At 44.4% G+C, this 26,952-nt stretch overlaps 2 protein-coding genes across 5 annotated transcripts in view; one reads left to right on the forward strand and one right to left on the reverse strand.

Moving 5' to 3' along the window:
- The first annotated feature begins 404 nt into the window (after positions 1-404).
- Fbxo7 (F-box protein 7) lies at positions 405-19,013 on the forward strand. 4 transcript variants are annotated; one of them, XM_048418119.3, is made up of 9 exons: positions 407-587; positions 2,847-3,141; positions 7,150-7,377; positions 8,662-8,803; positions 11,037-11,120; positions 13,580-13,675; positions 15,235-15,411; positions 17,489-17,526; positions 18,427-19,013. In XM_048418119.3, exons 1-9 carry the CDS (start codon positions 466-468, stop codon positions 18,814-18,816), a joined length of 1,572 nt encoding a protein of 523 aa, XP_048274076.3. In that variant the 5' UTR covers positions 407-465; the 3' UTR covers positions 18,817-19,013. The 4 variants fall into 4 exon arrangements, with proteins under 4 accessions (XP_048274079.3, XP_048274076.3, XP_048274078.3 ...); XM_048418121.3 differs by lacking the exon at positions 407-587 and adding an exon at positions 655-780 and having other exon boundaries at positions 2,999-3,141; XM_048418120.3 differs by lacking the exon at positions 407-587 and adding an exon at positions 2,601-2,623.
- Positions 19,014-19,439: 426 nt separating this feature from the next.
- Positions 19,440-26,952, reverse strand: part of Syn3 (synapsin III) — a 413,622-nt gene continuing 406,109 nt past the window's right edge. The window contains exon 14 of the mRNA XM_087902074.1: positions 19,440-26,660. Within this exon, the coding sequence (XP_087758200.1) occupies positions 26,528-26,660 (133 nt within the window). The 3' untranslated portion in view covers positions 19,440-26,527. The remainder of the gene's footprint in view (positions 26,661-26,952) is intronic.

Below are 26,952 nucleotides of genomic sequence, written 5' to 3' on the forward strand. Positions count from 1 at the left end.
GACCCAAATGGCCCTTAAGGGCTGCCTGCTTCCATGCTAAGGGTCTTTAGACAGCACAGGAGACCTGTGTCAGGTTTGAGCGCTCTAAAGACTGGGATAAAGCAGTTCATTTCTGGGCCGGCAAAAACACAGCGCCACCAGGTTAGAACTGGCAGTCAGGTCCTCGCACAGTGGGCAGCGGTCCTTGCAGAGCTAAAGATCCCGCAAGCAGGGATGCACACAGATACCCTGCAGAGACTACGCGCCTAAGCGACTCAGCGCCTGCGCCGTGGGCATCTTGCCCCCAGGGGGCGCCGTCGTGCGCCGAGCCACCGATGGGAAGGAAGCGCAGGCGCTCGGCGCTCCGCTCGCGTACTGGGCAGTAGGGGGCGTAGTCGAGAGCGAGAGAAAGAGAGGCGAGCGCTTTCGGTTTCTCCTCGGCTCCGGTAGCCGCCGCCACCGCCCGAGGCTGGCAGTCCTGTCGCCATGAAGCTGCGCGTGCGGCTTCAGAAGCGGACCCAGCCGCTGGAGGTGCCGGAGCCGGAGCCGACGCTCGGCCATCTGCGCGCGCACCTCCGCCAGGGTCTGCTGCCCACGTGGGGGTTCAGGTGAGCGGGGTCCCCGATCGCGGGCCTCGGGGGAATGGAGGGGAAGGGAGGCGGGCGCGCCTGGCGGTCACGTGAGACCCGGGCCTGCCGGGTCACCTGTGACTGTGGCGCTCGGCTGCTGGCTGGGTGCTCGCCGGGTTCCAGCTCAGGGAGACGATGGCCCAGCCTCCCCGGGCTGCCGCTGTCATCCCCGGTGAGTGTCACTTCCGGGTTTGCGGTCTTCCCCCCCACCCCCACCCCTCTAACCACCCACCCCTCGCCACCGGGAAGGCGGGAATCGCTTGCTGCGGTCGGGAGTGGGGAGCTTGCGTTAGACCCTCCCAATGCGAACCCACGGAGCTTGAGTTCAGTGGTTAAATTGGAAAAGCATCGCGCCTGAAGTAATGAATTTCTTGCACCCTAGACCGCTGTCGTTTGTGCCACTGCTTAGGGCAACAGTAACTAAAAGCATTGCTGAGCTTGCCTGTGCCAGACTGCTGTAACTTTCTCATTGCAACTTTTTAGGAAGTACGCGTGCTTCTAAAATAGAGGCATGACCCCAGAAAGCTTTCAGTTTGGTGGCAAGTTTAAAAAGGATTAAGTTCTATTTCTGATTTTTGGGATTGCCGATGAAGCTTCTGTGTTTCTGAAGCTATTTTCAGGTCACAGAGAACCAAGTATATGAACGACTCACTTCAAGTGGTGAGTTAGAAATTTGAACTCGCGAATAAAATATTTTATTTTATTAAATAAAGTTTATTAAAAAGATAAACTCTGGGCCCTTTCCGTTAATTGACATTTTTAATAGCCTTTCACTTTATTTGTAGGGACTTGAGCAAAATGAGGTCCTAGACGGATTTCTCGTCCTCTCACCTCGCCCTCCACCCCAGATTAAGATATTGTTAGATTAAAGGTGAGCCTGAGCTCTGCCTATTCCTAGCACTCAGGAGGCATTGGCAAGGGGATCTCTTTGAGTTCAACACCAGCCCGATCTACATAGCAAGTTCCAGACCAGCCAGGGTTACATAGTGAGACCCCATCAAATAAATAAAATAAAAATAATGTTAGCCCAAACATTAAAGAGCCATTTTTCACATTAAAAGAATTAAACAACCTATTGTCGTATTTCCACCTAATGATGACTTACACGACATCTTGGTGTAAAACTAAGTGTTTTATGTGTTGATAGCAGTTACCCCTCCACACATGTTTAAGGTATTTATAAATTGTATTACTCTTCAGTTAAGTAGGGTCATTTTAAGTAGGGTCATCTTGAAAAGCTGTGAAACCCAAGAGCCCCACCCAGATAGTTTCTCTTTCAGGCTTGTTTTCGAAGTTGAGGTTGATTAGTTAGGTGGAATTTAGGCCTCAGCAGATTGTGAAAGTAAATTCATTCCTCTGAAATTTTGTTTATATGGGGAACAAAAGGGAAGCTTTCATTTGTGTCCATATGATACAGGTGTATTCCTGTAGAGCATTTTCTAATTAAGCAGACCAAAGATTGATATAAAGTAGACTTTGTAAAGTTTGGATTTCTGCAGTCGCTCTTTTTGGGTGAAACGCACCCCATCAGCCCCATAACTTCAGAAAATAAGACCTTGGAAGCACTTTAGAAAAGCAGGAGGGAAAACTGGCATTTCTGTGAAGCAGACTGTTTCTTATGTTTTCTACAAAATGAACTGTTTGTTTGGGGAGTTTTCCCCTTTCTCTTCCAAAATGGTGCTTTCATGGGAAGCTGGCAGACTTTCAACTTTCTGTTTATCAGCATTTGCAGGCAGCAGCGGAGTGGCTTATTGTCTAAGGAGGGGGAATAGTTTTGACTCCAGTAGTGTCTCTTGAATTGGGAGGAAGAAATAGGTGTGTAGAAGAAAAAAGAATCGGACTGGGCAGTTGCTAAAGCACAGCTGCACAAGCCTAACACCCTGAGTTTGAATTCCCAGCTCCTGTGAAGCTGGAAGTAAAGCTGTGGATTAAATTGATGTGTTAGGTTTAGGAAGCACTTCAACTTCAAAGCTGTTGAAATACTGAAAATTGCATGCTTTAGAACTGATGAAAATGTAGGTTAATGATAAGTACTACATACCCCTGGCTAAGCTTATAGTTTTAATCAATAGAAACCTAGGACCTGGGCATTAGATGAGAAGAACAAGGAATTTAGTCCCTTTTGTTTTTTTTTCTTTTTTAATTACTTAGTGCTTTTGGGTACATAACATGTAGTTCAGTGTATTCCAAATAGCGGAGTAGGTAGCTCTTACTGTGCTCATCCATCTTTCTTGGCAGTTCTGATACCCGATTTGCAATTACATTGAACAACAAGGATGCCCTCACTGGAGATGAAGAAACCTTGGCTTCATATGGGATTGTTTCTGGGGACTTGATATGTTTGGTTCTTGAAGATGACTTGCCGGCACCTAACTTACCTTCATCTACAGATTCAGAACCTTCCTCACTCCAGAGTACTGACCAACCTTCTCTGGCTGCCAGCTCATGTCAGGCTAGCATCCCCGATGAACGGTGGAACGACTCTTCCCAAGCACAGACCACCCAGTTTGATGCCTGGAATGATGGCAGTGCGGTGGGTATTAAAGATGAAGAGATGAAGCAGAGTGATTGATCAGATAGATTGACACTTCAGAGGAATCCTACGCCAGTTAGGATGACTAGTATCAGTAAATTATAGACTGTGCCCTTTCTGAACATTTTCTTTTTAACTGCTAAATGTCTGGACTGATTTTATGCTGACATTCTAGCATGCATGGTTTTGTAGTTTTGTTCAGATGTTCCTTTAGATCGTGTATCACATGGTGTCTGATGTTTGTGCGTTTATGATCCCTAATTTATCATGTTTGAGCGCTCACTAATGTTGTACCTATATACAGCCCAGGTGTTTCCCAACGATTGGCTAGACTTTTAAATGCTCATCACAGATTCTGTCTAGCATTACTTTGGATATAAGATGTACCGTTAGGCCTGTCCTCCACATAAAAATGCCCTGCTCTGCCCCTCAGTAGGACCCCTGATATCCTGTGCCTTTTGACTTGTTTTTGGTGGTGGTGGTGGTTTTTTGAGACAAGGTTTCTCTGCAGAACAGCCCTGGCTGTCCTAGAACTCGATATATAGATCAGGCTGGCCTTGAGCTCACAGAGAGCCACCTGCCTATGCTTCCCAAGTGCTGGGATTAAAGGCATGCACTACCACAGGCCGACTTTTGACTTCTTATAACACAGGCTGCCAGTCTGTGTTCTCCTTTTTAAGGTTTTCTGCTTCTTCATTGTGTCATTCTCTTGCTCTTTAGTAGCTCGGTGTCTGAGATGAAAATATCTTTAGTCCAGTCATGTTACTTCACAGAAGAGAAAGCCCCTTATAGTCCTGTACCCAGGCTTTCTGAAAGTTGTCCTACCCTGCCTCTCCAGGGCTAGTTTCTGTTCTTTCCCGTCAGTGATTGTTTCTTGCTAGTACTGAGTCCTGATAATTTTTTGCTCACAACAAATGTACAACCTGCTGACCTTGTGAACAGCGTTGTGGCCTGGTGCCCTTGCTGCTCCTTCTTTTCCTGTTTATACTTCTGTATTCCAATAGTCCAGTGATTTTTAAAGCATTAATCAATGATCTGTATAACTTTGTAAGTTCCTCGTTATTTTTTTCTTTTAATATTTTGTATAAAGTCATTCTTTTTTAAATTAAAATTTTTAAAGTTGATTTATTTTTTTTTAAAGGTTTTTTGGGACAGGGTTTCTCTGTATAACAGCCCTGACAATTCTGGAACTTGCTTGTAGGCCTTGAACAAAACACTTCTTTAATACTAACACATGTACCATTCTTAACTGTTTTTATGTGTATATTCTTTTTATGTATATATTTCTTTTGCAAGCCTTAAACACTGAATCATGATATTAAGAATAAGCAGATATTCTGAATAGATGGTTGTTAAGATATTTAATAGATTGATAAATTGTGAAAATAATTTCCTGATACAAGAATTTTAATTTGTCTTTCCAATCATTCTTGTGACTCTTGTTTGTTTCTGCTTCACAGGGTAGTGTATGGAATTATTAAAGATATCTGACTGCATACTTTAAAAAAACAGACTCTTTTAGAGATAAAACCTAGAGAGAAGAGCCTGTTCCCTTAACTTGGTGTGCTCTAAAAATCCTCCAGTAAGATGGAGTTTTACAGTGTATGTAATTCTTTGTTAATTTTTCTTTGGAAAATTTTGAGACGCTACTGTGCCTCAAAGCAGTGATTCCAGTTCTAAGAGCATACTGTTTGTCTTGTAAGGTTTTGATGGGGTGGCTATGAAACCGTAGCAGGGACACTGAGCTTGGTGTCCTTGACTCTACATAATGTGCTAGTTCAGTATAGAAGGGAGCTGTGGAAAGGAAAAATAGATGATGGACAAGACTCAAAACCAGAGGAGAGGGATTCTGCTTGTGACTAAGTGTAAGTTAGTTTTCTTTCATTGCACTTCGGAATTACCTTTAGGGACAGCACAGGATTAACCTGTACAGACGTGAGAGAAGTTCTACCACGGTTTAGCCGGCTGTTTGCTTTGTAAGTGGCCTCTGGCAAGACTGTTTGGAGGTGATGCTCAGCTGTTCTCTTCTCACACATGGAAGATGATAACCATTCATATCAGAACAGCTCAGCGGACGCCAGTGCTTCTTGGACTTAGGAATAAGGTTAGATAAGCCCCAGTGGGTGTGGAGTTAGCTGCTTAGGGTAATGCTTCTTAAAGATCTCCACATCTGTTCTGTGCCATGCTACTGGCTGAAGTAGGAACAGTGGGGGGAAAGTCAAGAGATTGTTTTCATAATTTAGCTTGATAGATTCTTTTAATATGGTGATTTCTGTTCAGAGAAAATCATGGAAATTTTATGCAGTATCATCTTTTATATAGTGTGAGTTATCTTAACCTTTTAAATTTAATTTAATTAAAAAATTTTTTGAGACAGGATCTTGTCATATAGCTCAGGCTGATCTTGAACTCTGAGTTATCCTGCCTCAGCCTCCCAAGTGAAAGAATTGTAGGTGTGTGCCACCCTGCCAGGCTGCGGTTTGCATTTTAACACGTTTGATGTTTTTGTACCCATTAGGTTTCAGCTCTGCTGATTTTGAAAGAGTAAGTGTCAGCTCTGTCTTGATTGCAGTCCTTCAGCCTTGCTTTATGCTGAATTTTTTTAAGCTTTAATTTCCCCTGCCACTCCTTTTTCTGAAAGTACAGCCCTGAAAAAAAGAGACTTGCTTTGTATTAAGAGTTGAGCACTAACAAGGAAACAAGCTTTCTCAATGAAATCAGTGTAGCATCATAGCCTTCCTAAAGCCCATTTCACCTCTAAAAGCCCCTAATGGTGAATCTGAGGACGTGGGCTCATTTCAGAATTCTATCAGCTGGTGAACTCAGCAAGTTACTGTTTGTTCTGAGTTACAACTGTAGTATCTATAAACAGGCATTGTCCTCTTCCTTGCTCAAGTTATGTGATCCTTGTAAGGCAACAGAAACATGAAACTGTAGTATGTTATCTTTCCGCGGTTGTTCACAGACCTTTCCTGAATGTGGCAGGTACCAGATGGATGCCTTGGGTAGTTTTGTACTTTACACAAACTTTCAGGCATGGAGAGATGCAGATGTGTGAATTGAAAAATAGCAGCACAGTGTGGCAGGTGCAGTAATAGAGGCCGTGGCATCCCTTGGGTCTGTTGAAGTGGGAATGCTGCAGTGGGTAGGGAAGGGTTGATGGTGAACAGATGGAGAGCCAGGAACAGGTAATGGGGGGCCTTATATGCCTAGGCATTTGGACTTCATGTTCTAGGCCTGTGCTCCTCATTCTGTTTCTGAAAAACTTGCTCTGTGAGTCTGCAGTAAGTGTAACAGAGATGCTAAGTGAAGAAGGAGAATGCGTTTTGGTTAATTGCACACATTGCAGCTGTTAGAAGTTTCGGAACTTTTCTGAGGTTAATGCTGGGTCCTGTGAATGTAGGTCCAGTTAGGCAGACATAGCTGCAGTGTTTCTTCACTAGGCTGCACTGACTTTCCCCTAAGAACGTTCAGGGACGCAGTCTTACAGTACAATTGTGGGAAATGTCGTCTGTCTTGAGGAAGTCCTGGTATGTTTTAAACTGGGGCATAAGACATGATTGGATTTTTAATTTCCAGGGAAACTGGAGGGAGTGTATGGTGTGTATGAGACAAGAGGGGGAGCCAAGCACTTTCAGGGGGTGCTGTTCCTTGAAGTCGGGACACATAGTGTGTGGTGGGGTCTGAAGCACTTATGGCATAGGAAGCACAGCTTTAGAGGTATGATAGTAGTTGGAACTGTGAAGACACCACATCTAGGTACTGTTTCACAAGTGTGGAGCCTTAGAGATGAGTTCCAGGTTTCTAGCCTGTCAGCACAGAGGGAGTTAGGGATCCAGGATGGGGGTGCACGCTGCAGTCTCATTGGTCTATGAGAGCTTTCTTAAGATGGTGCTTTTTTTCTGAACCTCATGTTGTGCTTTGGTTTTGAGCACTAATCTTTGCTTAGTTTAGGATATAGAATGTCCTGTGTAAAATTAATGAATTTATTATTGCCATCCTTTTTAGGAAGGGCCTAGTCAAAATGTTGAAGCTGTGTCAATTCAGGATGCCATGGGTATGGAAGAGGATTCTGGTTTCCATCCATTGGAACCAATGCTATGCAGTGAAACGGAGGATGGCCAGGTGCCACATTCACTGGAGACTCTGTACCAGTCAGCTGGCTGCTCCAGCATCAATGATGCCTTGATAGTGCTGGTGCATCTCCTCATGCTCGAGTCGGGCTACATACCTCAGGTAAGCTCCACCCAGGTGCCTTGTGAGGTCTCCATGGACACCTGAGTTGGTGTTGTGGAGGACCTCCTTCCTTTATTAAATGTGGTTGGTTGTTGAATATAAAATGCCAGGCACAGGGAAGGTTGTCATGGGTACTCTGTAAAAAGGAATGTACCCTTTCCTTTTTCAACCTTCCTTTCCTTTGTTAACGTTTAATATTGCAGAGGTAATGGTAACTGGCTTAAAAAGAAAGACAGAGGCTTATATGTGCTAATATTCAGATAAAATGCGATGGTGTGGACAGAGTACGACTAAATGCTGAGTAAGGCCGTTTCATGTTAATGTCTTTGTTCTGTGATTGCTTATTTCTTCAGCATGTGTTTGCTCAGCATCTGCTCGTGTCAGTGTTTCTTGTCCCTGTTTCAGGTCTTTGTTCTCAAGTTACTTTAGTCAGAGAATAGACAAGAATATAGACCATTATAGTATATCATGGAAGAGACCCAGGGACACTCAGAGAATCTGCGCTGGTAAACTAGCATGGAGCGGAGCCTCTCGCATACTCCTGCAGAGCCCCTGTACTGATGGCCTGTACACATTCCCTGTGGGCCATGTGATGGGCTACAAAGATAAAAACAACTCAAGATCATTGTATGCCTGTGCACACCATGCACCGTGCCAGAAATTAACACACCAAATACTGTCCTTGTCCTCAGAGTTCTCAATGGGTAAGGAAGACAAGACAAATATGACATACTAAATAATAGCGTAAACCAATGAAAAGCCTAACACATGTGCAGTGACAGAAGTATGAGCAGAGTGTTAGTAAACAGCAGTGTTTTCCGAAACGGACTGTACGAAAGAAGTGATACTCAACCCGGGATCGTGAATAATGGCGTGACTTTGCTAGACAGAAATAAGAGTCTTAGAACAGAAAATTAGTCCTTATTTCTATGATGATATTTTATCTATTAAAATAAAAAATTTGAAAGAAATATTACTAGTCTTCGTTAGTAGCAGTATTAATGATGTGCACATTCTGTTAAGGAGGCTGCATCTTTTTAAAAATGTGTGTGATGATGTGTGCATGTGGGGAGTATACGTGAGAGCATAGCTCCAAGGAGCTGGCTCTCCACTTTCACCTTCATGTGGGTTCCAAGGCTCTAACCTGAATATCAGGCTTCTGTGCAAGCACTTTGTCTGCTGAGCCGTATCAGTGGTCCAAGGGGGGTAAGATAAGGTGTTTAACTCCAGGTTTTTTAGTACAGCACCTTGTAAAATAATTTTTCCTATCATTTCATTCCTCAGGGCACTGAAGCCAAAGCAGCATCAATGCCTGAGAAGTGGAAGTCAACTGGCGTGTACAAGCTGCAGTACACACACCCTCTCTGTGAGGAGGGAGCTGCTGTGCTCACCTGTGTGCCTTTGGGAAACCTCATCATTATAAATGGTAATGGAGCCATGCTGTCATGGTTGCTGGCTTATGAATTACGTAAATAGTTTCTTTTAGATGTCTTATAATCACATTAGTGACTGACTGTCAAGAAATAGTTATGGATCATTCACAACTTAACTCTACCACTGGTGACGTGCCTGGAAGGATTAAAAATGTGAGGTTGATGTTGGTTTAGGACGTCACCCTTCACTCTTGTGGTATCCCCCTTTTTTCTTTCTTTTAAAACATTTATTTGTTGTGTTTTTATTTTAGTGTGTGTGTGTGTCTGACCTGCATGTGTCTGTGCACCACATGCAGGCAGTACCTTCAGAAGCGAGAAGAGGGCATCAGATTCCCTGGAACTGGAGTTACAGTAGCTGTTAGCTGCTGTGTGGGTGCTGGGAACTGAACCAGGCTCCTCTGGAAGAACAGTCAGTGCCTGTACCTAATGCTGAGCCACCTCCCTAGTCCCAGCCCTTCCTTTCGATGTCTCAGTCTTGAATCCTTCATTCTGTGAGAGCCGTGATGATAATGAAATGAGTTTTACTGTGTATAAACTATAAAGAGGGCTTTTTTGTGCATATCTGAGTTCTTTTTATTTAAGTCTTGATCTGGGTGTATGAGATTACACTGAGGTTCCTGTTTATCCAGTTTGGCATCTCTGTGACTGTCAGTACACAGAAATGCTGCTGAGATATTTGAGGCCTTAGCACATGCATAACCTAGCTGCCCTTCCTCAGAACGTTTCCTCTCTTCTTCAGTGAGGTGGGTTTCATTTTAGTAGTGATGTCACACAGGCCCTTCCTAACCACCGCTGGTCTCTGGAATGTTCTCAAGGTCTCACATATCGGAGATCCATTTGGGTGACCAGATTCTTATATTACATTTCGATTTTTGTTTTATTTTTTATATTTTTGAAATTGGGTCTTATCTTGTCCAAATTGGCCTTCAACTGTTCCTTCAGGATTGTGTGAGGACCACTCCACCGGGCAAACACTGTTTAGCTTTTGAGTTATCTTTTCGGCTACTTAGAATGTAATGTTTGTGTAACAGGTTGTCTTGCTCTGCTGCCCCAGGTCAGCAGTGTTCTGTGTCCTGCAGCTGCTTGCTTTTGCTGAGGTGATGTAACGTAGAGTCCCTGCCCCACAGCAAACTTATCTATTTTGTTTATTGAGGTTCTGTGTTAGAAAAAAGCTTTCTATTAAAATTTGTTTTAGAAGCTAACAAGGCATTTTTTATTTCAGAATTAGATTTTTTTTTCCTTTTGGTTTTCTCATGTAACTTTTTTCCCATTTCCTTTTAATTACCCAGTTCTCTTTAGTGTCTCAGCATTTCAGCTTTAACAGCTGGCAATCCTGCACATTTGTCAGGATGTAAGTGTGATGGCGTGACGGCCGAGTAACGTCTCTGTCAGTTCTTTACTGTTAGCTTATAGAGCTTATAGTGTGCGTTCTGTGCTCAGAGTGGCAGTGATTTCTGATTTATCGGGTCACAACTTGGAAGATGGAAGGTACCAAACATAAATAGCAAATGTAAAGTGGTGAGTCTGACCTCAGTTTCATATAAAGGTACTGATGAGATGCATCTCATCCCCTCTCTTCACTAAATATTTTGATGATTTCTTAATTTCTGCTGTTTGACTCTTTAATTCTTTACAGGCTCTCACAGTCGCTGGCCATCCAGGCTCAAGTCTTTGAAAAGGGGCACTGTCTCTGAACCTTTCATGCAGGGCTTGACTTGGTGCACACGTGCACAAGGCCATCACTAGCTCTTTCATAAGCTGAGATGAAGTGCGCCTTTGTACACACAACTAAATCTGAACCCTCTGCTGATGTCAAGAATGTTGGTCTTTGGGTCTAGACAGCCATGGTGCTGTGAAAACTAGCAGGATCCTGTGAATGAACAAGGATTGACCGTTGCCAAGGGTTAAGAAGAAATGAATGGTGCTTTAGTGACTTCATTAGAAATAATGGCCTTCTGTTGCTGACCTGTCGATGACTAGTAAGCTACGGTTGGTGGTGCTGAGCGGACTGTGTGTGAAGATGCTCACTGTAGTCTCTGAAGGTGGTGTTGAATGCTGATTTCTTCATGGCAGGTTTAGACTTCTGACCTTGCTTAGAGAGGAAGAATGTGCTCAGAACAGTCTGTGTGGAATAATCTATCTTTAGTATACAGAGGCGAGGAAATGAAGGCCTGCACTACAAAGGGAAGTGACAGATTGCTTTATCATCTTTTCTTTTCTTTACAGCTGCAGTAAAAATCTGTGGTGGGATTAAAAACGCGAAGTCAGTGCAGCTGCAGCCAAAATCCTACGTGTGTGGAGTGGAACCAGGTGATGTAACCACGACTTAACTTTGGAGTGAAGCTTTGGGAGGCACACTGAAAACACAGAGCCCAGAAGATTATGTTGAAAAGGATGAGCATTTCTAAATGAAGTTAAAACAAATTCCAAAACAATGTTGCTTCTAAGAATTCAGATGGGTAGGGCTTAGGGGTGTAGCTCAGTGGTAGAGCAGTTGCCTGGCATGTACAAGGCCCTGGGCACTACTCTGCACCACAAATACAGAGGAAAGAAAGCAGAAGGTTTGATTACAATCTGAAGAATTTGTTTCCTTGTTATAATTCTTCTGGTCTTTGAATACAAAATTGTATTTATATAGCATTAGAGGTTCCTTCCTAGTTTCTTGTGTTAACCCTTGGAGATCTTTCTACTATTGTGACTGATACAGAGAAGATCTATGTTTCATGGAAGTAATTCAGTGTGGCTTCTTTATTGAATATTAATGGCAAAAAACCTGTTTGACTATCTTTACTATAAACTTGATATAAATGCTACTTTTTAATGAGATTAGAATTTTCCTAAAATTGGGGTTCCAAGTATGGCTTTGCCTATATTCCATAAAATTATTAATTGATGCAAATTTCTCTATTTACTGTTTCTGGTTAAACCTTAACTGAGAGACCAGGTGGTCAGCAGGAGTGGTGGGTGGAGAGGAATGAGTGGATCTTCCTTTCTGTTTTGTGCTGAGCATGTGCCATCCCTGTCGTCCTTGGGGTGAGCTACAGTAAATACCAAGAGGCGAATGGGAGTGTCGCGTGGAGAGGAGATGGCATTTACAGCAGCATCCGCTAGACACGGCTGACCAGGCTGTTCCTCTGAAGACTGGTTCTTGTGAATTTGGAGGGAGCTCAGGTCTGGGAGACCGATAGGAGGCAAGGAGTACGGCGTGTTCTTTAGCTCTGGCTGATGCACACCAGGATGGTGGCTTAGGCCAGTCTCTAGTCAGCCTGTCACTTCCTTTACCGTCACTCCTCTGTGGGCTCCTCGTCCCCCTGCCCTCCACCATACAGTGACGCTTTCCTGTGGAGTTTTAGTACCACAAACACACTCGGTCCTTTCGATTCTACTCTTGGGTTCAAATTAGTACTCTCCAAGACCAATTTTTGCTACCTTTGGGATGATCTTGTTGCTACTGAGAATGAATTGAGAATGTGCGCTAGAGTCACGAGTGTGTAAATACGCGTTCTGTCATGACCAGAGAACTTAACCGTTCCTCAGCACTGTTATCTCCACCCTAGGGAGAACCTTGCTGTGAGTACTTCATACCCCAGCACAGGCTTTATGCTCATATTACAGATCAGGAAATAGTTCCTGAGAGGGCTAAATCATTTCAGTGGCCCAGACCTAAGTAGTAGAGGAAATCAGGATTGGAGTAGATTGTCTGACCCTTAAGTTTTAAAAAATATAACCTTATCTAGGGGTCTAGCTCAAATTCCTGTTCTTGATCTGTTAAATATGAAACGAAGCAAAAGGAGGGAGAAAGTTTGTTTCTCTGGAAAAGTTTATAGACTTTAGTGAAATACCTTTGTTAGGTAGGCGTATGTGTTCATTCGGCAAGTCATTTTTATTTTGTTGTAGCTCCTAAGTTTAGTCCTGTCACAGGCTTTTTCTTTTGAGTCACCAACCAACCAGCTACCAAATCACGACACAGATTTATTATTTGTTATGAATGCTTGGCCTCACATTAGCTCTTATTTTAATCTGTTTCTCTTTATGTTTTACCTGGAGTTTTTAATGTTTCTTTCTGTATATTCTACTTTTCTGCTTCTTGATATCTTCAATTAGATTCCATTGATGAGTGTTTCTGTTTTTATGCCAGTGCCATGAGGTTTTTATTATTATAGCTCTGTAGTGCAACTTGAAATAAGGGATAGTGAGACCCCCACCACTTCTTTTATTGTTCAGGATTGATTTTTTGTTTGTTTGTTGGTTGGTTGGTTTTTGAGACAGCCTTTCTCTGTCTCAGAGCCCTAGCTGTCCTGGAACTAGCTCTGTAGGCCAGGCTGGGACCTGGTACTCAGAGAGATCTACCTGCCTCTGCCTCCTGAGTGTTGGGATTAAAGGTTCAGGATTGTTTTAGCTATCTTGGGTTTTTTGTTGTTGTTTGCTTGTTTTTGATTTTTCCATATGAAGTTGAGAATTGTTCTTTCAAGGTCTGTAAATAATTGTGTTGGGATTTTTGTATTGCATTGAATCTATAGATTGCTTTTAGTAGGATGGCCATTTTTACTATGTTAATTCTACTGAGATTTGCTGGTCAGCGTGTGACGTTACCTATTAATGTTTGCACCTGAGATGGGCTGGTCAGTCGTGTGCTGTTCCTTGTCTCCTAAGGATTCTGATTTCCTTTATCTGTGGGGGAGTTACTCCTGAATGTTTAATACTTGGATCTTGTTTGACACCACTTCAGGTTTTTGTGTTTTGACTTCTACTTTGTAAAAACACTCCAGGGGAAAGTGCAGCCAAAGTGTACAAAGATCTTAAGAAGCTCTCTCGACTCTTCAAAGACCAGCTGGTGTACCCTCTTCTGGCTTTCACACGACAAGGTGAGGGATGTTGAACATTCTCACTGAGACCTGACTTCTCCTCTTCCTACCGACACCCTGCTTTAGAATCGCCGCGGTGCTTACTTTCTACCACTTTCTCTCTGCGTGTTTTACCCAGAGTCCTTTCATCCTCACTGTGTAGCCCAGGGAAGCATCTGACCTGTTCTGTAGCACAGGCTTTGCCTTAGAGTTGTGATCCTCCTGCTTAGCCTCCCTGCCACACTGGGTTTCCATGGCAATATTTGCACTGTATCTTAATGGTTGAAATGATTCCTTTTCAATGTTAAGTTGTGACTTGAAGCTGAGGAGTATATTTTAATCAGTTTTGCATTCTAATTATCTGGTCCGTAATAGGTGATCAATAAACATAGGTATGTAAAGCATGTAAAATGGGTGCTTTCCTTGAATTTTTAAATTATATTTACATTTATTTATCGTGTGTGTGTGCTTGTATACACACACACTTGGACCACTATGTAGGACATATGTGATAAGGACAACAACTTGCAAGAATTGGTTCTTTCCTTGTATTATATGGTCCCAGGAAATTGATTTCAGGTCATCAGCCGTAGAGATAGGTGCCTTTATCTGCCAAGCCATCACTGAAGGTCAGAAGGAGGCACTGGAAGCCCTGAAAATGGAGTTAAGGAAGGCAGTGAGCCACCAAGTAGTGCTGGGAAACAGACTTGGGTCTGCAAGAGCAGTCAGTGCTCTTAACTGCTGAATGGTCTCCCCAGCCCTACTGGTTTTTTTTTTTGTTTGTTTGTTTTTGTTTTTTTGGAGGCAACGTTTATTGGGCACTAAATATTTTACATTGGTGAATGTTGAATATTGTACTTTGAAGTAGATTTTACTGTGAATACGTTATGAATGATGAAATTGGCATTCGGCAAGCTTTCTAATTCTCAGAAGATCTTTTATGAGTCAGCTCTCTGTCCTCTGTGTCACAGTGAAGCACGCACGTCTGGTCCTGTGCGTGTGCTGCTGAGTTTGCTGATGACCTGCCTCAGGAGCACCTGGTGTCTGCCAGAGCCCAGCCAGTGTTGCTTCTTAAAAGATTTGGTGCAAAGTCAGTCTGAAGTGAATCTTGATAATAGTGTGGCTAAAAGTACAATTTCACTCAGTATGGTTTTTTTATTGAGTGAGGTAACCCAGACCCAGAGAGACAAATATAATACATACTCACTCATAAGTGGCTTCTAGATATGAAGCAAAACAAAAAACAAAACAAAACCAAACCAACCTACAATCCACAACCCCAGACAATCTAGACAACAAAGAGGACCCCAAGAGAGACATACATGGATCTACATAGGAAGGAGAAAAAGATAAGATCTCCTGAGTAAATTGGGAGTGTGGAGGTCATGGGACAGAGAGGGTAGAAGGGGAGCGGGAGGGAGGGAGGGGAGTGGAGAAAAATGTATAGCTCAATAAAAACAAGAAAAGTACAATTTTAGAGAAAGCTGATGATCAAGACCTGTCACCTTCTCAGAGAGAGTTGTGGGGGAACCTAGATGTTCTTTACTCAGTAACTCCTGTTGCTGCTGTTCCCCATCTAGTACTGAACCTTCCAGATGTATTTGGACTGGCTGTCCTTCCGTTGGAGCTGAAACTACGCATCTTCAGACTTTTGGATGTTCATTCTGTCCTGGCTTTGTCTGCCGTCTGTCATGACCTCCTGATTGCATCAAATGACCCCCTGCTGTGGCGGTGTTTGTATCTGCGGGATTTCCGAGGTAATGACGTGTTGATGGGAGAAAGGCTCTTTGTCACCATGGTTGCTATGGTATTACTCAGCTGGCTAAAGTTCTGAAGTAGAGTTTTTTCCCCCTGCTATTCTGTTTAACTACAGCTTGTTAAAGGAGTAGCTTTTGAGTGAAGAAGCTCTGGCTTCCTAATGTTGTCCTGTGCCACAGACTCTACTCCTTTTTTTTCATATTTCTGCAATACAACCCTTTAGCCCTAGTAAATTTATGTTAGAATACAAAATAGAAGACAGGTTTATTCCATCTGAAAGACAATTTCAGTCTCTGACTTAGAATAAACTGCACTTCTACACAGCTGCTCGCCTTTGGGGGACCAGGGTCAGCTCACACAGCCGCTTGCCTTTGGTATGCTGTTCTGGCGCTTTGTTTGCAGTGTTCACATTTGTGACTGAATGGTCAGAGCAGCAGTGATGAGACATTAGATCTTGTGCACCAAGATTTCCAAGTCAAGGCCAGAAAGAGCCTGACTGTGAGTTTCTCTTCTGCCAGTACTGACTTGTGTTTTTGAAGCTGTTGTTTTGAATGTAGGGGTGGTCGTGAAGTTGACTTAATGGGTCATTCCACAAAACAGGCAAGGAACACCACTACCAAGGCAGAAAAACAGAAGTGAGCTACATCAAGTAGATATTCACTTGCTATTTGGTTTCTGTCAAAAACAGTTTAATAAAAATGAATATGTTGTTAACATATTACCTTAGCCATGGAAATCTGGTGCGTAGACCCCCACTTCCCTTGACAGAATATCAGTCATTTAGGTTCTTAAACTTTAAGAAGTGAGTGAACTAGATCCTTCTTTTTCTTTTTGAATCTGAAAGTCTTCATTTTAGTTTGCTTAAAGCCCTTACAAGTAAAACTTAAAGTGTTCCTTTGTGACAATAGGCAGCAAGTATGGTAACCAAAGAAAATCACAGTTAACAGGACGCACAGGGCCAGGGATGTGGCTTAGTAGGTACAGTGCTTGCCTAGCATGTACTGGGCCCTGGGTTCCATCCCCAGCATTGCATAATCCAGGAATGGTGGGCATATAAGTAATCCCAGCATGTGGGAGGCTAAAGGCAAGAAGATTTCTGTAATTCAAAGTTGGTCTAACTTACCAACTTAAAAAAAAATTCAGATGAACAAGTAATTAAAAGAAGTGATCTACACGAAACAGGTGACAGGGAAAACTGCTGTTGGTCTGTGGTTCACTCCTGATTGTGGTGTGCGATTGTATGGGGACTGGAGCAATGGTTCTCAGCCTTCCTAACACTGTGACCCTTTAACACAGTTGCTTATGTTGTGGTGACCCCAACTATAAAGTTATTTTTGTTGCTACTTCATAACGGTAATTTGCTACTGTTATGAATCATAATGTAAATGTCTGTGTTTTCCAGTGACCTTAGGTAACCCCTGTGAAAGGGTCATTCAACCCCCAAAAGGGTCATGGCTGCCATAGGTAGAAAACTCCTGGGCCAGAGAGCTTTCCTAAACTTCCAAGCTAGATAATAACTTGTAGAGAAGCCATGGGCAGGTTTTTCCTGAACTCCTCGTTAGACTTGAAGTTAATTGATTTTCTTTCCCCCTCATTTCATATATATTAAGTACACTTAAAACAGTTCTGTGTGTTATTGTCACATTCTTGGTAGTGAAGCCATGTAGAGACTGGCGGGAAGGAAGTCTATACCCACTACAGAAGGAGGCCTGGTCACTTTGACTTCAGTAATGAATGTGGGCTGTAATGTATTTATTTAAGAGAGGCTGTCAAGCTGGGCCGGTACTCCAGACATGGCTTAGGGGCAGCCAGCACAGCTGCATGAGCCTGCAGCCTGCAGCAGAAGACACTTGTGGGCGAGTGACTGGCTGTCCGCAGTGTCCCGAGGCATCTCTGCCCGAACTCATCAGGTAGTGCACAAAGCAGTGGTGAGCAGCTGACTGACACACACTAGTGAGTGCAGTGCACGTGTCCAGATGCCTCCTGTTCCGCCTCACTCGGTGGGCAAGTCCAGTTCACCTGGACTACTGGACGCATGGGGGGTTTTAATTCCTTTTCTTTTGTTTTACTTTGCAGATGGTACTGTCAGAGGTCCAGACACAGATTGGAAAGAAGTAGGTATTTTTAAATATGAAGACTAACGTTTATGCCTCAAATAACTAATGAGTCCATGGGGAAAGGTGTCTTTTCATTTTTAATGTGATGTGATGAAATCAATTTAAATTTATTGTTAAATATTGCTACTGAAAATGTTTTCAATTTTAGGCTTAGTCCTTGTTTTCTTGGAACTACAAAGAAAAGTCTTAATAGTTTTACATTTAAATAGGAAACAGGCTTACTTTTTTTCACAAAAATAATTCTGACTGGGCAGCGGAGGTGCACGCCTTTAATCCCATCATTTGGGAGTTAGAGGTGGCGGATCTTTGTGAGTTTGAGGCCAGCCTGGTCTACAAAGCGAGTTCCAGGAACAGAGAAAAGCCTGTCTCGAAAAAGAAAACAAAAATTCTGTCATTGTTGTGTTTGGGAAATCTAAAGCTGTTAGATAGCATGGTACATTGTGGGGGAAAAAAAAGAGACAAGTTTTGTTTTTGTTTTTGTTTGGTTTTTCGAAACAGAGTCTCTCTGTATCTTTGGAGCCTGTCCTGGAACTAGCTCTTGTAGACCAGGCTGGCCTCAAACTCACAGAGATCCGCCTGCCTTTGCCTCCAAAGTGCTGGGATTAAAGGCGTGCACCACCATTGTCCAGTTAAGAGACAAGGTTTTATTTGCAGATTTCGACTGTAGAAACCATTAATAGTCCAGATAAAAACTATTTGGGATGAAGGACTAAAGAAAATAATTGAATGAAAGTCCTTAGATGCTTGCAGAGTACACAGAACTGTTCTTGAGTGTGTGTCCTGCCCTTTAACAGATCCACTTATTTATGTTGTAAATTGAAATCCACTAGGGATGAAAACCATGAGATTGCCTGTAGTAGCTGACCACTCACATGTCTCCCCTCCCTTTCTCCACAGCTGTACAGAAAGAGGCACATACAGAGAAAAGAGGCTCAGAGGATGCGGCACGCGATGATCCTGCCATCGTCATCCCATTCTGGCCCATTCTGTCCCATTCCTGTCTACCCCAGTGTCACTTTCCCCGCTTCACTGCTTCCTCCAGGAATCATTGGTGGTGAATATGACGCGAGACCGATACTGCCCAGTGTCAGGGACCCAGCCGGCTCACTCATCCCAAGGCCAGGGGAGATACCCAACCCATTTCTGCCACTCAGACCACGTTTTGATCCTATTGGCCCCCTTCCAGAACCTAACCCCCTCTTGCCAGGAAGAGGTGGCCCCAACAACAGATTTAACTTCAGACCCAGCAGGGGTCGACCGGCCGACAGCCGGCTACCATTCATGTGACCAATTTAGAGGCTTTGTTGAAACCACAGTTGCTGTTTCCTTGGACTTTGACCTCTGGTTGTGGCACCAAGGACAAGGTTACTCAGTTGGGGTGGCTTTGGGAAGATTGACTGTTGGTCTCTGCTCTGGAATCACCTCTGGGATGGAGCTTGTGGTACTGAGTATATTCTGTGCTAACTTAATAAAAGTAAAAATTATATGGTGGTCTTGACTTTGGTTAAAGATACAGTTAGTAGTCAAACCTTCTTCATACTGTTAATTTTTATATTTGAAAATTATCAGGGTGCTTCTAAATGTGAGGAGGTGATTTATTACACGTGGTATCTTTGTTTTGCAGAGGTGTCAGTTGGGTGAAAGCTGAGCTTACACATCAACAAAAGCTGGGCTAGTTTGCTTCAACTACCATTTCCCTTTGAGCAGCTTTTCTGGATTCTGTGAGGAACTTCTAAAGCTCTGAAGGCCATTGGGTTGGTACAGACTTGTTACCAGCTAGGATTTCCCTTTTGTGTTTGGTACCTGAGATCATGGGTCTTGACAGCAGTGTTCTTCAGCACTGTCAGGTACTTGTTTTTCAAGGATAACCCCCTTTTATTGGAAGAATATTGTGCTTTTAAGACTTGAAATACTCAAAATTCAACATTTATTTATTCTACAAGAAAAGGCTCAAACACAAATGACTTTCACAAATAACTGTAGGAACATGCTATAATGACAAATTTAAATCGGAACTGCTGCACAGGAGTAAAATGTCATTAGCATCTGCAGGAAATAGGACTAGTGCCACTGTCTTCTGATTTTAAAAACCTGTTTTGCATATTAGGAAATGGCTTAGAATGTTTGCTGCAGGAATATTAGTCCTGTGTTCAAGTGAGACTTTGCTACACATGTGTTTCGAGTCTTTGCATCACAGTGAAGAAGATTCAGTCTGATATTTCTATAAGCTACGTGAGCTTTAATGAAGAAGAGGATCTGGGCTGCTTAACCTTCTGTGTTCTATAGGACAGTCTTCTTAATGCCCACCGAATGCCATAGGCTTCATCTGGGTGTGGTTGAAAGGGTCACCATGAAGTTTTGAGATTCCACTTCAAAACGTCTCTTTGTGGCGGGACGTTAAGTTGCCCCATGTAGTATGTGTGTATGCACACGTGGCATGGGAAACGGAAGACCAGAGCACCAAATACAAGTTTTCAGAACACAGTCATTTCCAGATGGGCCCGGTCCACCCTCACTCAACTTGATTGGCAGATGTTGCAAGTTTGTGTTTAAGATGTTGAAAGAGTGCTCTAAATCTAAACTTAGGCACCTCTCAAAAATTCTTATTAAAGAGTCCTCAAAGCATTTTCTCTTGACTAGCAGCTAATTTTATATTTAGAAGCTTAGAAAATCTTGTATCCTTGTCTTTAGACTTTGAGCTTTTGTGTATTGCTGATAACATAATGGGTGGAATCCTGACTTGGCAGCGGCTTCTTCACTGTGTGGCTTTGTGATGTCATCTCCATGCATTGTAACGGGAGCAGCACAGCCTAGAAGCCTCTCGCAAGTGCTTGAGAATGGCGCAGCTCCCGTGCACTGGCTTGTAATAGCCTTCCATCTTTCTTGGCCCCTAAGTTCTCCTATAGTCACTTTTTAGTAATGGGAACTTGCTTCTCCTCCCCCTACCACTATAAACAGAAAATGCTTATTTAGCATGGCTGATAATTCAGTCTGGGCAAGAACCCTTTCCAACTCGTGACTCCCTGTGTAAAATCCTGAATTCTCTAGCTCTTTCCTTCTCAGTTTCTGAGGCCACTGTTTTACTTGATGACTCCTTAATTCTTAACCAGTGGAGTCAGATACTCCTCCCTTTTCTTCTTCTGTTCAGAGTTGGTTCCCAGGTCTGGCTTCCTCCTACTTTGCTGATTTGAGCCTTGGAGAAGAGGTGGGCAGGGGCTCTGCTGTGCCTAGTGCGGGCAATGCTCTGTCAATACTTTGCATGGATAAGGTTATTGCAGTGTGCTAGGCAAGTCGTGGAAAGATGTGTGTGCACATTTGTCTCCCTTGGCCTGCAGGAACTCTGATGAGGTAAGGCCGACTGGCCATTTAAGGCTCTACCTGTCTCTGCTTCCCCAGTGTTGAGATTACAAGTGCTCACAGCCTTGCCCAGCTTTTCAGCATGGGTCGAATGCAGGTTGTTGGGCTTGCACTCCAGACACTCAATTGACTGAAGTCCAGCCCCTAAAGACTTAATTCAACCCGACTTGTTGTTTTCTCTACTGGGAATAACACTTGTTTCTGAAGTAAAGTGTTGAGTGCAAGAGGTGTTAACTCAAGTCTTCTTGAGACTCAATGAAAAGCCGTGGGCGTTTTTGTTTTTTCCTCTGGGTCTACCACTTAGATCTGAATATGAAGGCTGAGTGTGCATGTTTCTTCAATCTCAGCTCGTGTTCTGTGGGAACACAAGAGAGCTTCTGTGTCCTTTATGCTCTATGCTTGACAAGTGGACCAGTCAGCCTTGCTTGTTGCCCAACCTTCCCCTTTGTCTTCACTGCAGCCTAAAGTGCTGCTTCTTACGAAACTCTAAATATTAAAACAGTTTAATCAGCTGCTAAGGTCTAGGACAGAATCTGATACCAGCTTAGTTGTATCAGCCAGCGTTGCTCTGGGATAAACTAGAGATACACATGCAAGGGTTCTCACAGTGAATGGGCTGGTCCCTGTGACAGCAATGCTACCACTTGTGTGTGCAAAACTTGCTTAATCAACACCTGTGACTAACCTGCAGCCACTCACACTTATGTTGACACAAAATGAACCACTAAGCTATAACAAAGGACAAGGTATTGACTGGCTCATTGCTGGGAGCTGGTACACACTGCCCGAGGACTTGTTCACAAAGCTGAGCTATGTTTGGTTGGTACAGTCTACATGGCTCTCTACATGAGAGCCACTTTCTTTCCTGGGTTTTGGCTTTTGCTATATGAGTGCCAGCAGTATGGTCCTGGATGCCCACTGCCACCTCCTGTGACCCACACTGACCTTGGCAACTCTCTGGCCTTCAGGAAGTTGTGTATCCTAGGAATATGCTCCCCAGGGGCTAGTGTCTCCCTCTCATTCTGTTACCCTTCCTGTCTAGATGCAGTGCAGAGGAGGTCTTTGGGGATGGGGGGAGGAGAAAGAGAATCTCCAATCTTAATCTGTCACGTACATGTCACTGATTTCCTAACTTTGTAGGAGAGTCACTTGACAGTCCTGAACACCTGACTGTCACTGAACTGCTCCAAGCTCCTGTGCCAGATCCCAGGTGCTCAGCCAGCTTGCCTCTTTGGGGCACGTCACACATATTCACAAGAGAACTTCTTGGAGCAGTGGCATAGAGTTTTTAGCTGATTTATTTTTTTTATGAGCATGAAGACCTGCCACTCTTAGTACTCCAGGAATAGAGTCGACTGCATCCTAGAGGTGAGTCCAGCAGCCCAGAGGCCTTGGGGGGTCATCTGGTCCTGGTGACAGGCAGGCCTGGAGGAAGCGTGCCGTGGCTGTTTTGAGGTGTCCTTTGGGGCTGTGTTTGGAAGTCCCTGGTCACTGTACACAAACTGAATGGGTCCTTGTTGTGTTTCAGCTTTCTTAAGTCAGCTTGGAGGGAAAATGCTCTTGTTTGACTCAAAGTTGTCAAAGCAAAACCCAATTCATATAACCTTTAGAATTTATTTACAGTGACTCCTCCCCTTTCCTTTTGCTCCTGTCCACCTCTAAATGTCATAATTATTGAAGGTAGAAGTTTTGGGAGCAACAAGTACTAGCTTATGGGTGAAAACAATCCACTGGAGAGCGATGTGGCCGACATGGGACCTGTATAAACCCTTGCCCTCTGTTTCCATTCCCAGGCCAGTTGGAAATTATTTTAAAAGTGCTGGCTGCAGTCTAGTGTTACATCATGGGTCTAGCTAGACTTACTTGCATGATTATAAAAATCAGAGTGTCCGGCCTGATGCAGATTTTGAAAGACATTTGTGCTACTGTAGTTGGGATCCTGGACCGATGCCATTGAATGCTGAGATGTTTTTAGGGGCAGAATCAAAGTGGGGACATTTTGGCCACGTGGTCATTTATGGAGCTATTAGTTCTGTCTAGCAAAAGGGCAGGTCCCTAGCAGGGCTGGCGACTGAAGCATATCCTGCCCTGCTTCAGAACGGCAGCCCAGTGTCAGCTGGCCCCCAGAACACCCAGAAGCTGATCCAGCCGTAGGTTCTGAGCGTTCTCACTACACGTTCATACTCCTGTTGTCTAAAGCAAAGGTTCCTCTGCCTTTATACCTAGTTCTGTCCAGGGCCATGGCCGACACTTTGAGAAACTTCTTGCTGCCTGGTACCACTCCATGTCTGCAGCTGTGTTTTATTATTGAGACATGGGTGAGGCTACTGTAGAGCCATGGCTGCCACAGGTGTTCCCCATGTTCCTAACTGCCTAAGATGGCTTCTCTGTGATGTTATCCCAGCGGTACATCTCTCTTACCCTTTCCCAGAATGCAAGGTCTCCTCCCTCCCCCGACACACTTGGAGAGCTTTCTACAGGAGCAACTTCAGCCGTCTTTGTCAGGAGCAAAGGGCCCAGGCCCTTTAGGCCCCTTAATTCTGTGAGGCTCTTGTACTGATTCCCTCCACATGGGCCTCATGAGTGAGCCCTGGTTTCTCAAGGTCTGATATAGAACAGCAGTCTTACTGAAGCAAGCCATCAGGGAATACTCTGAAATGAGGCAATGGGGTTTTAAGATGTTACCTTTCCTTTTTCCGTTCTTTTTCTCTTTCTTTTCTCCCTTCCCTTCCTTCCTTTCTTTTTGTTTTTTTTTGTTGTTGTTTGTTTGTTTGTTTTTTGAGACAGGGTTTCTCTATGTAGCCCTAGCTTTCCTGGAACTTGTAGAGTCTGGCCTCGAACTCCGAGATCCACCTGCCTCTGCCTCTGGAGTGTTGGGATTAAAGGCATGTGCCACCACTGCCTAGCAAGATGTTACATCTTAATGTGTTCATTTTGGTCATTAGCCAGGCACGTGTGTGTGTGTGTGTGTGTGTGTGTGTGTGTGTGTGTGTGTGAGAGAGAGAGAGAGAGAGAGAGAGAGAGAGAGAGAGAGAGAGAAAAGGGAGGAGGGTGCTGGGGGACCTGAAAAGGGCACTCACATCTCCTGGGGTAGACAATCAGAAAGCCAACATGCATCGTCTTCTCTAGAACTCACTTTAACAGACTATCTTTGACATTCCTAGTCTTACCCCTATCTTTCTACCTCACAGGTTTTCCTAGAGGTTCTAGAGAAAGGTACTAGAGCTAAGTCAGAACAGAGGAGGAGCGGGAAGCAGCAGCAATATTCTGTGGATTCGTTGACTGACCTTTTTTTCTTCCTTTGGATAACCTACCTAAATCATGGCTGGGGGTGCTGGCCTCAAGACCTCCTCTTCCCTCATCAGGGAGTGGGTGGGGGGACAGGAGAATCTGCTGACTGTTGTACCAACTGCCTTTCCACGTTCCGGGTCATTCCCATTATCCTCGAGAAGCATTCTGGATGCTTTTGCCAGCCTCATTCTGTGATCGAAGAGCAGTTGAGCAAAATGAGGGTGATGTGGGCTGGGTGGATGTAGGCAAGCCCCAGGGACCGTCCTGCACACTGAACTCACTGGAACTTAGGAATAAAAGAGGTTGGGCTTGGTTGGTACTGGGAAGTGCAGACCTTCAGCCGTCCGTGCCTCACTTCACACTACAGTGTATTTGCTCCCGAGTCTAGTCAGTTCTAACTGGGCGAAGCCCTGCAGTCTGCAGCTCCAAACTAAGGTCTCAGTGGTCACTGGACCTTCACGGTGTAGACTCACATCTGCTGTTTATTCCTCTATGGAAAGACGCCAAGGAGAGCTTCTGAAACAACCAGCGTGCTTGCTCTTGATACTGATTTGATCATGACGGAGGGAGAAGACAAGGAGGAAGAGGATGACCCTGAGGGCCAAATGGATCTCTGCAGCCAGGGCCAAAGCTGCCACTTTTGATGCTGAGCTGATCCCTTCTGGAAACCAGCTCGAAGGCGCAATTCTGCAGAAGTGCAGGGTTCTAAGTGAGCCAAGGCAGGAGAGGGCCTCTACCCTTGTCTTTGCTACTCCAGTCTGGGCTGGGAGGACTAAAGAAAATGTTGAACGCTTGCTGGGTGTGGTGGTTCATTCAGGAAATCTCAGCATTTGGGAGGCTGAAAAAGCAGGAGAATCATCATGATTTTGAGACGTGCTTGGGCTACATTCAACCTGAGTTGCTGAATGAAACTCTGTTCCAAGAAAACAAGCAGATAACTCTCAGAAACCACGGTGGCTGCTTCTGTGTTCCTGGAGACCCAGAAAAACTTTAGATGATCCATCACCAAGGCTACACAGAACTTGAGCATAACCAGAAACTGCTTCAGTTAATAACCCTTCCCTCCCTTGCACCGTGCAGGGAAGGCACACCTCAGGTGGCTGAGGGCACTGTGCAGATACGCATGGCTATGTTCTGATATCCTGGGTCGACTCGGGATCAGGAAGCTGCTTCTGGCGTTTCTAGCACCAGGTGCTTGGTGATACGATCCGATCCGGGAGCAGTCTGGTGCAGGGGAGGGAGCAAGCATACGCACATTGGAAGGGGAGTCAGGACCACTTTGCTTAGTTCTGCAGCCAACCGTCTGAGTCATAATGGCTGAGACAAGGTTGGAGTGGAACTTTTTCTGGAAGAAATTCTAAAAGGCTTCAATCTGTGTCCTGTGTCCTGTGTTCCACAAAGAGAAACACACACATTGTTTCTGAAGGTTGTCCCACCAGACCTTTTGTAAACGCGGTGGCATTTACATTATTTACATTATTGACACCTTGTTCAGGGCAGGTAGAATGCTGAACCATATAGAACACATCACTATGTTTTCTCATGCAACAGGGAGCTACCCACTCTCTCTGGGTTCTCATTTAACCTTAAGGAGGAAAAAGCAAATTCTGTGTGAGGTCAAAGAGGCACAGTCCAATGACCTTCTCCGCAGGGGGCACAGGCTCTTCTCCTCTGGATTCCTGCTGTTGGCTCTAAGCCTGGGTAGCATTATGTGGGGTTCCCTCTACTCTGTTCTGAAAGGCTCCACTTGTTGCATAGGGTCTAGCTTCTTTCTTTTGGCATCAAGATCCCTAGGAGGTCCAGCTGCGATGGGGCCTTTGTCAGCCTACTCCCAGCAAGGATGGCACTAGCTTGCTCTGGGTATGTAGTAGGCTCCTAGGCTGGGCTTCCCTATTTCTGTCTGCAAAAACACCATTGAAAAGTATTGCCTCTTGTGTTGCTGAGGTCCGACTATAATGTCTGCATTTGATGGAGGTAAGTCAAGGCTTCAAAGGGGGCCTCTGCCCAAAGGCAAGCAAAACACTAATAAGAATGCAAAACCGAGCCACACAGATATCTCACAGGGTACCATCGGCAGGGGAGCAAGCATATGGTGGGTGTAGTGATGCCTTATCTGTCTAGAACGCCTGCACAGAGGAGCCACGGGGGCTCTCAAGGCTACTGCTCAGTCAGGCGGCATTGGAATGTCATGGTCAAGGAGATGGGAATGCACATAGATCATCAGTTCCTGGGTCAGAGGCATCTAGGAAGCATGTTTCCACCAGGAACCGAGGCTGAGAAGGAAGGAGCCAGGGAAAGGCTCAAGTCAGCGAGTCTTCCTTCCTTCCTGCCCTCCAGCCCGAGTAGGAGGCTAGTCGGAGAAGAGGCTGGCAAAGGACTTCCTCAGGTTGCGGATGGTCTCAGCCTTGGCCTCGTCTTCACTTGGGGTCCCTCGATGGGAGGCATCTGACGTACTGAGGCTGTTAGTCAGGGACTGAGATTTGCTGAAACAGAAAGCAAGAGTTTGGGGATTGTCATGGCTGGGACTCCCAAAATGAATCTGGGGCCAGCTGTAAATAAATCTGGGATCTGCTGGCTGAGCCCACTCATCAAAGGATGGTGAAACCTGAAATCAGGCATCACAGTGTGTATAGGATGCTAGCCTAGAATTTGCAAGGTGTGGGGGGGTATTGCATTCATTTTCTTAGGTCTAGAAATCGGGGTTTCCAGAGGCAAGTATTTGGCTTGGATAGACCTTCCAGCAAGAAGTAGGGAGCACTCACAGCTTCCATTCTT

Source organism: Myodes glareolus, chromosome 26, assembly GCF_982192425.1.
Source record: "Myodes glareolus chromosome 26, mMyoGla1.1, whole genome shotgun sequence".
Lineage (NCBI taxonomy): Eukaryota > Metazoa > Chordata > Mammalia > Rodentia > Cricetidae > Myodes > Myodes glareolus.

Coding starts and splice junctions, on each gene's coding strand:
- Fbxo7 (XM_048418119.3), top strand. CDS start 466: ATGAAGCTGCGCGTGCGGCTTCAGAAGCGGACCCAGCCGCTGGAGGTG. Junction 588..2,846: donor CTGCCCACGTGGGGGTTCAG/GTGAGCGGGGTC, acceptor CTTTCTTGGCAG/TTCTGATACCCGATTTGCAA. Junction 8,804..11,036: donor AAACCTCATCATTATAAATG/GTAATGGAGCCA, acceptor TTTTCTTTACAG/CTGCAGTAAAAATCTGTGGT.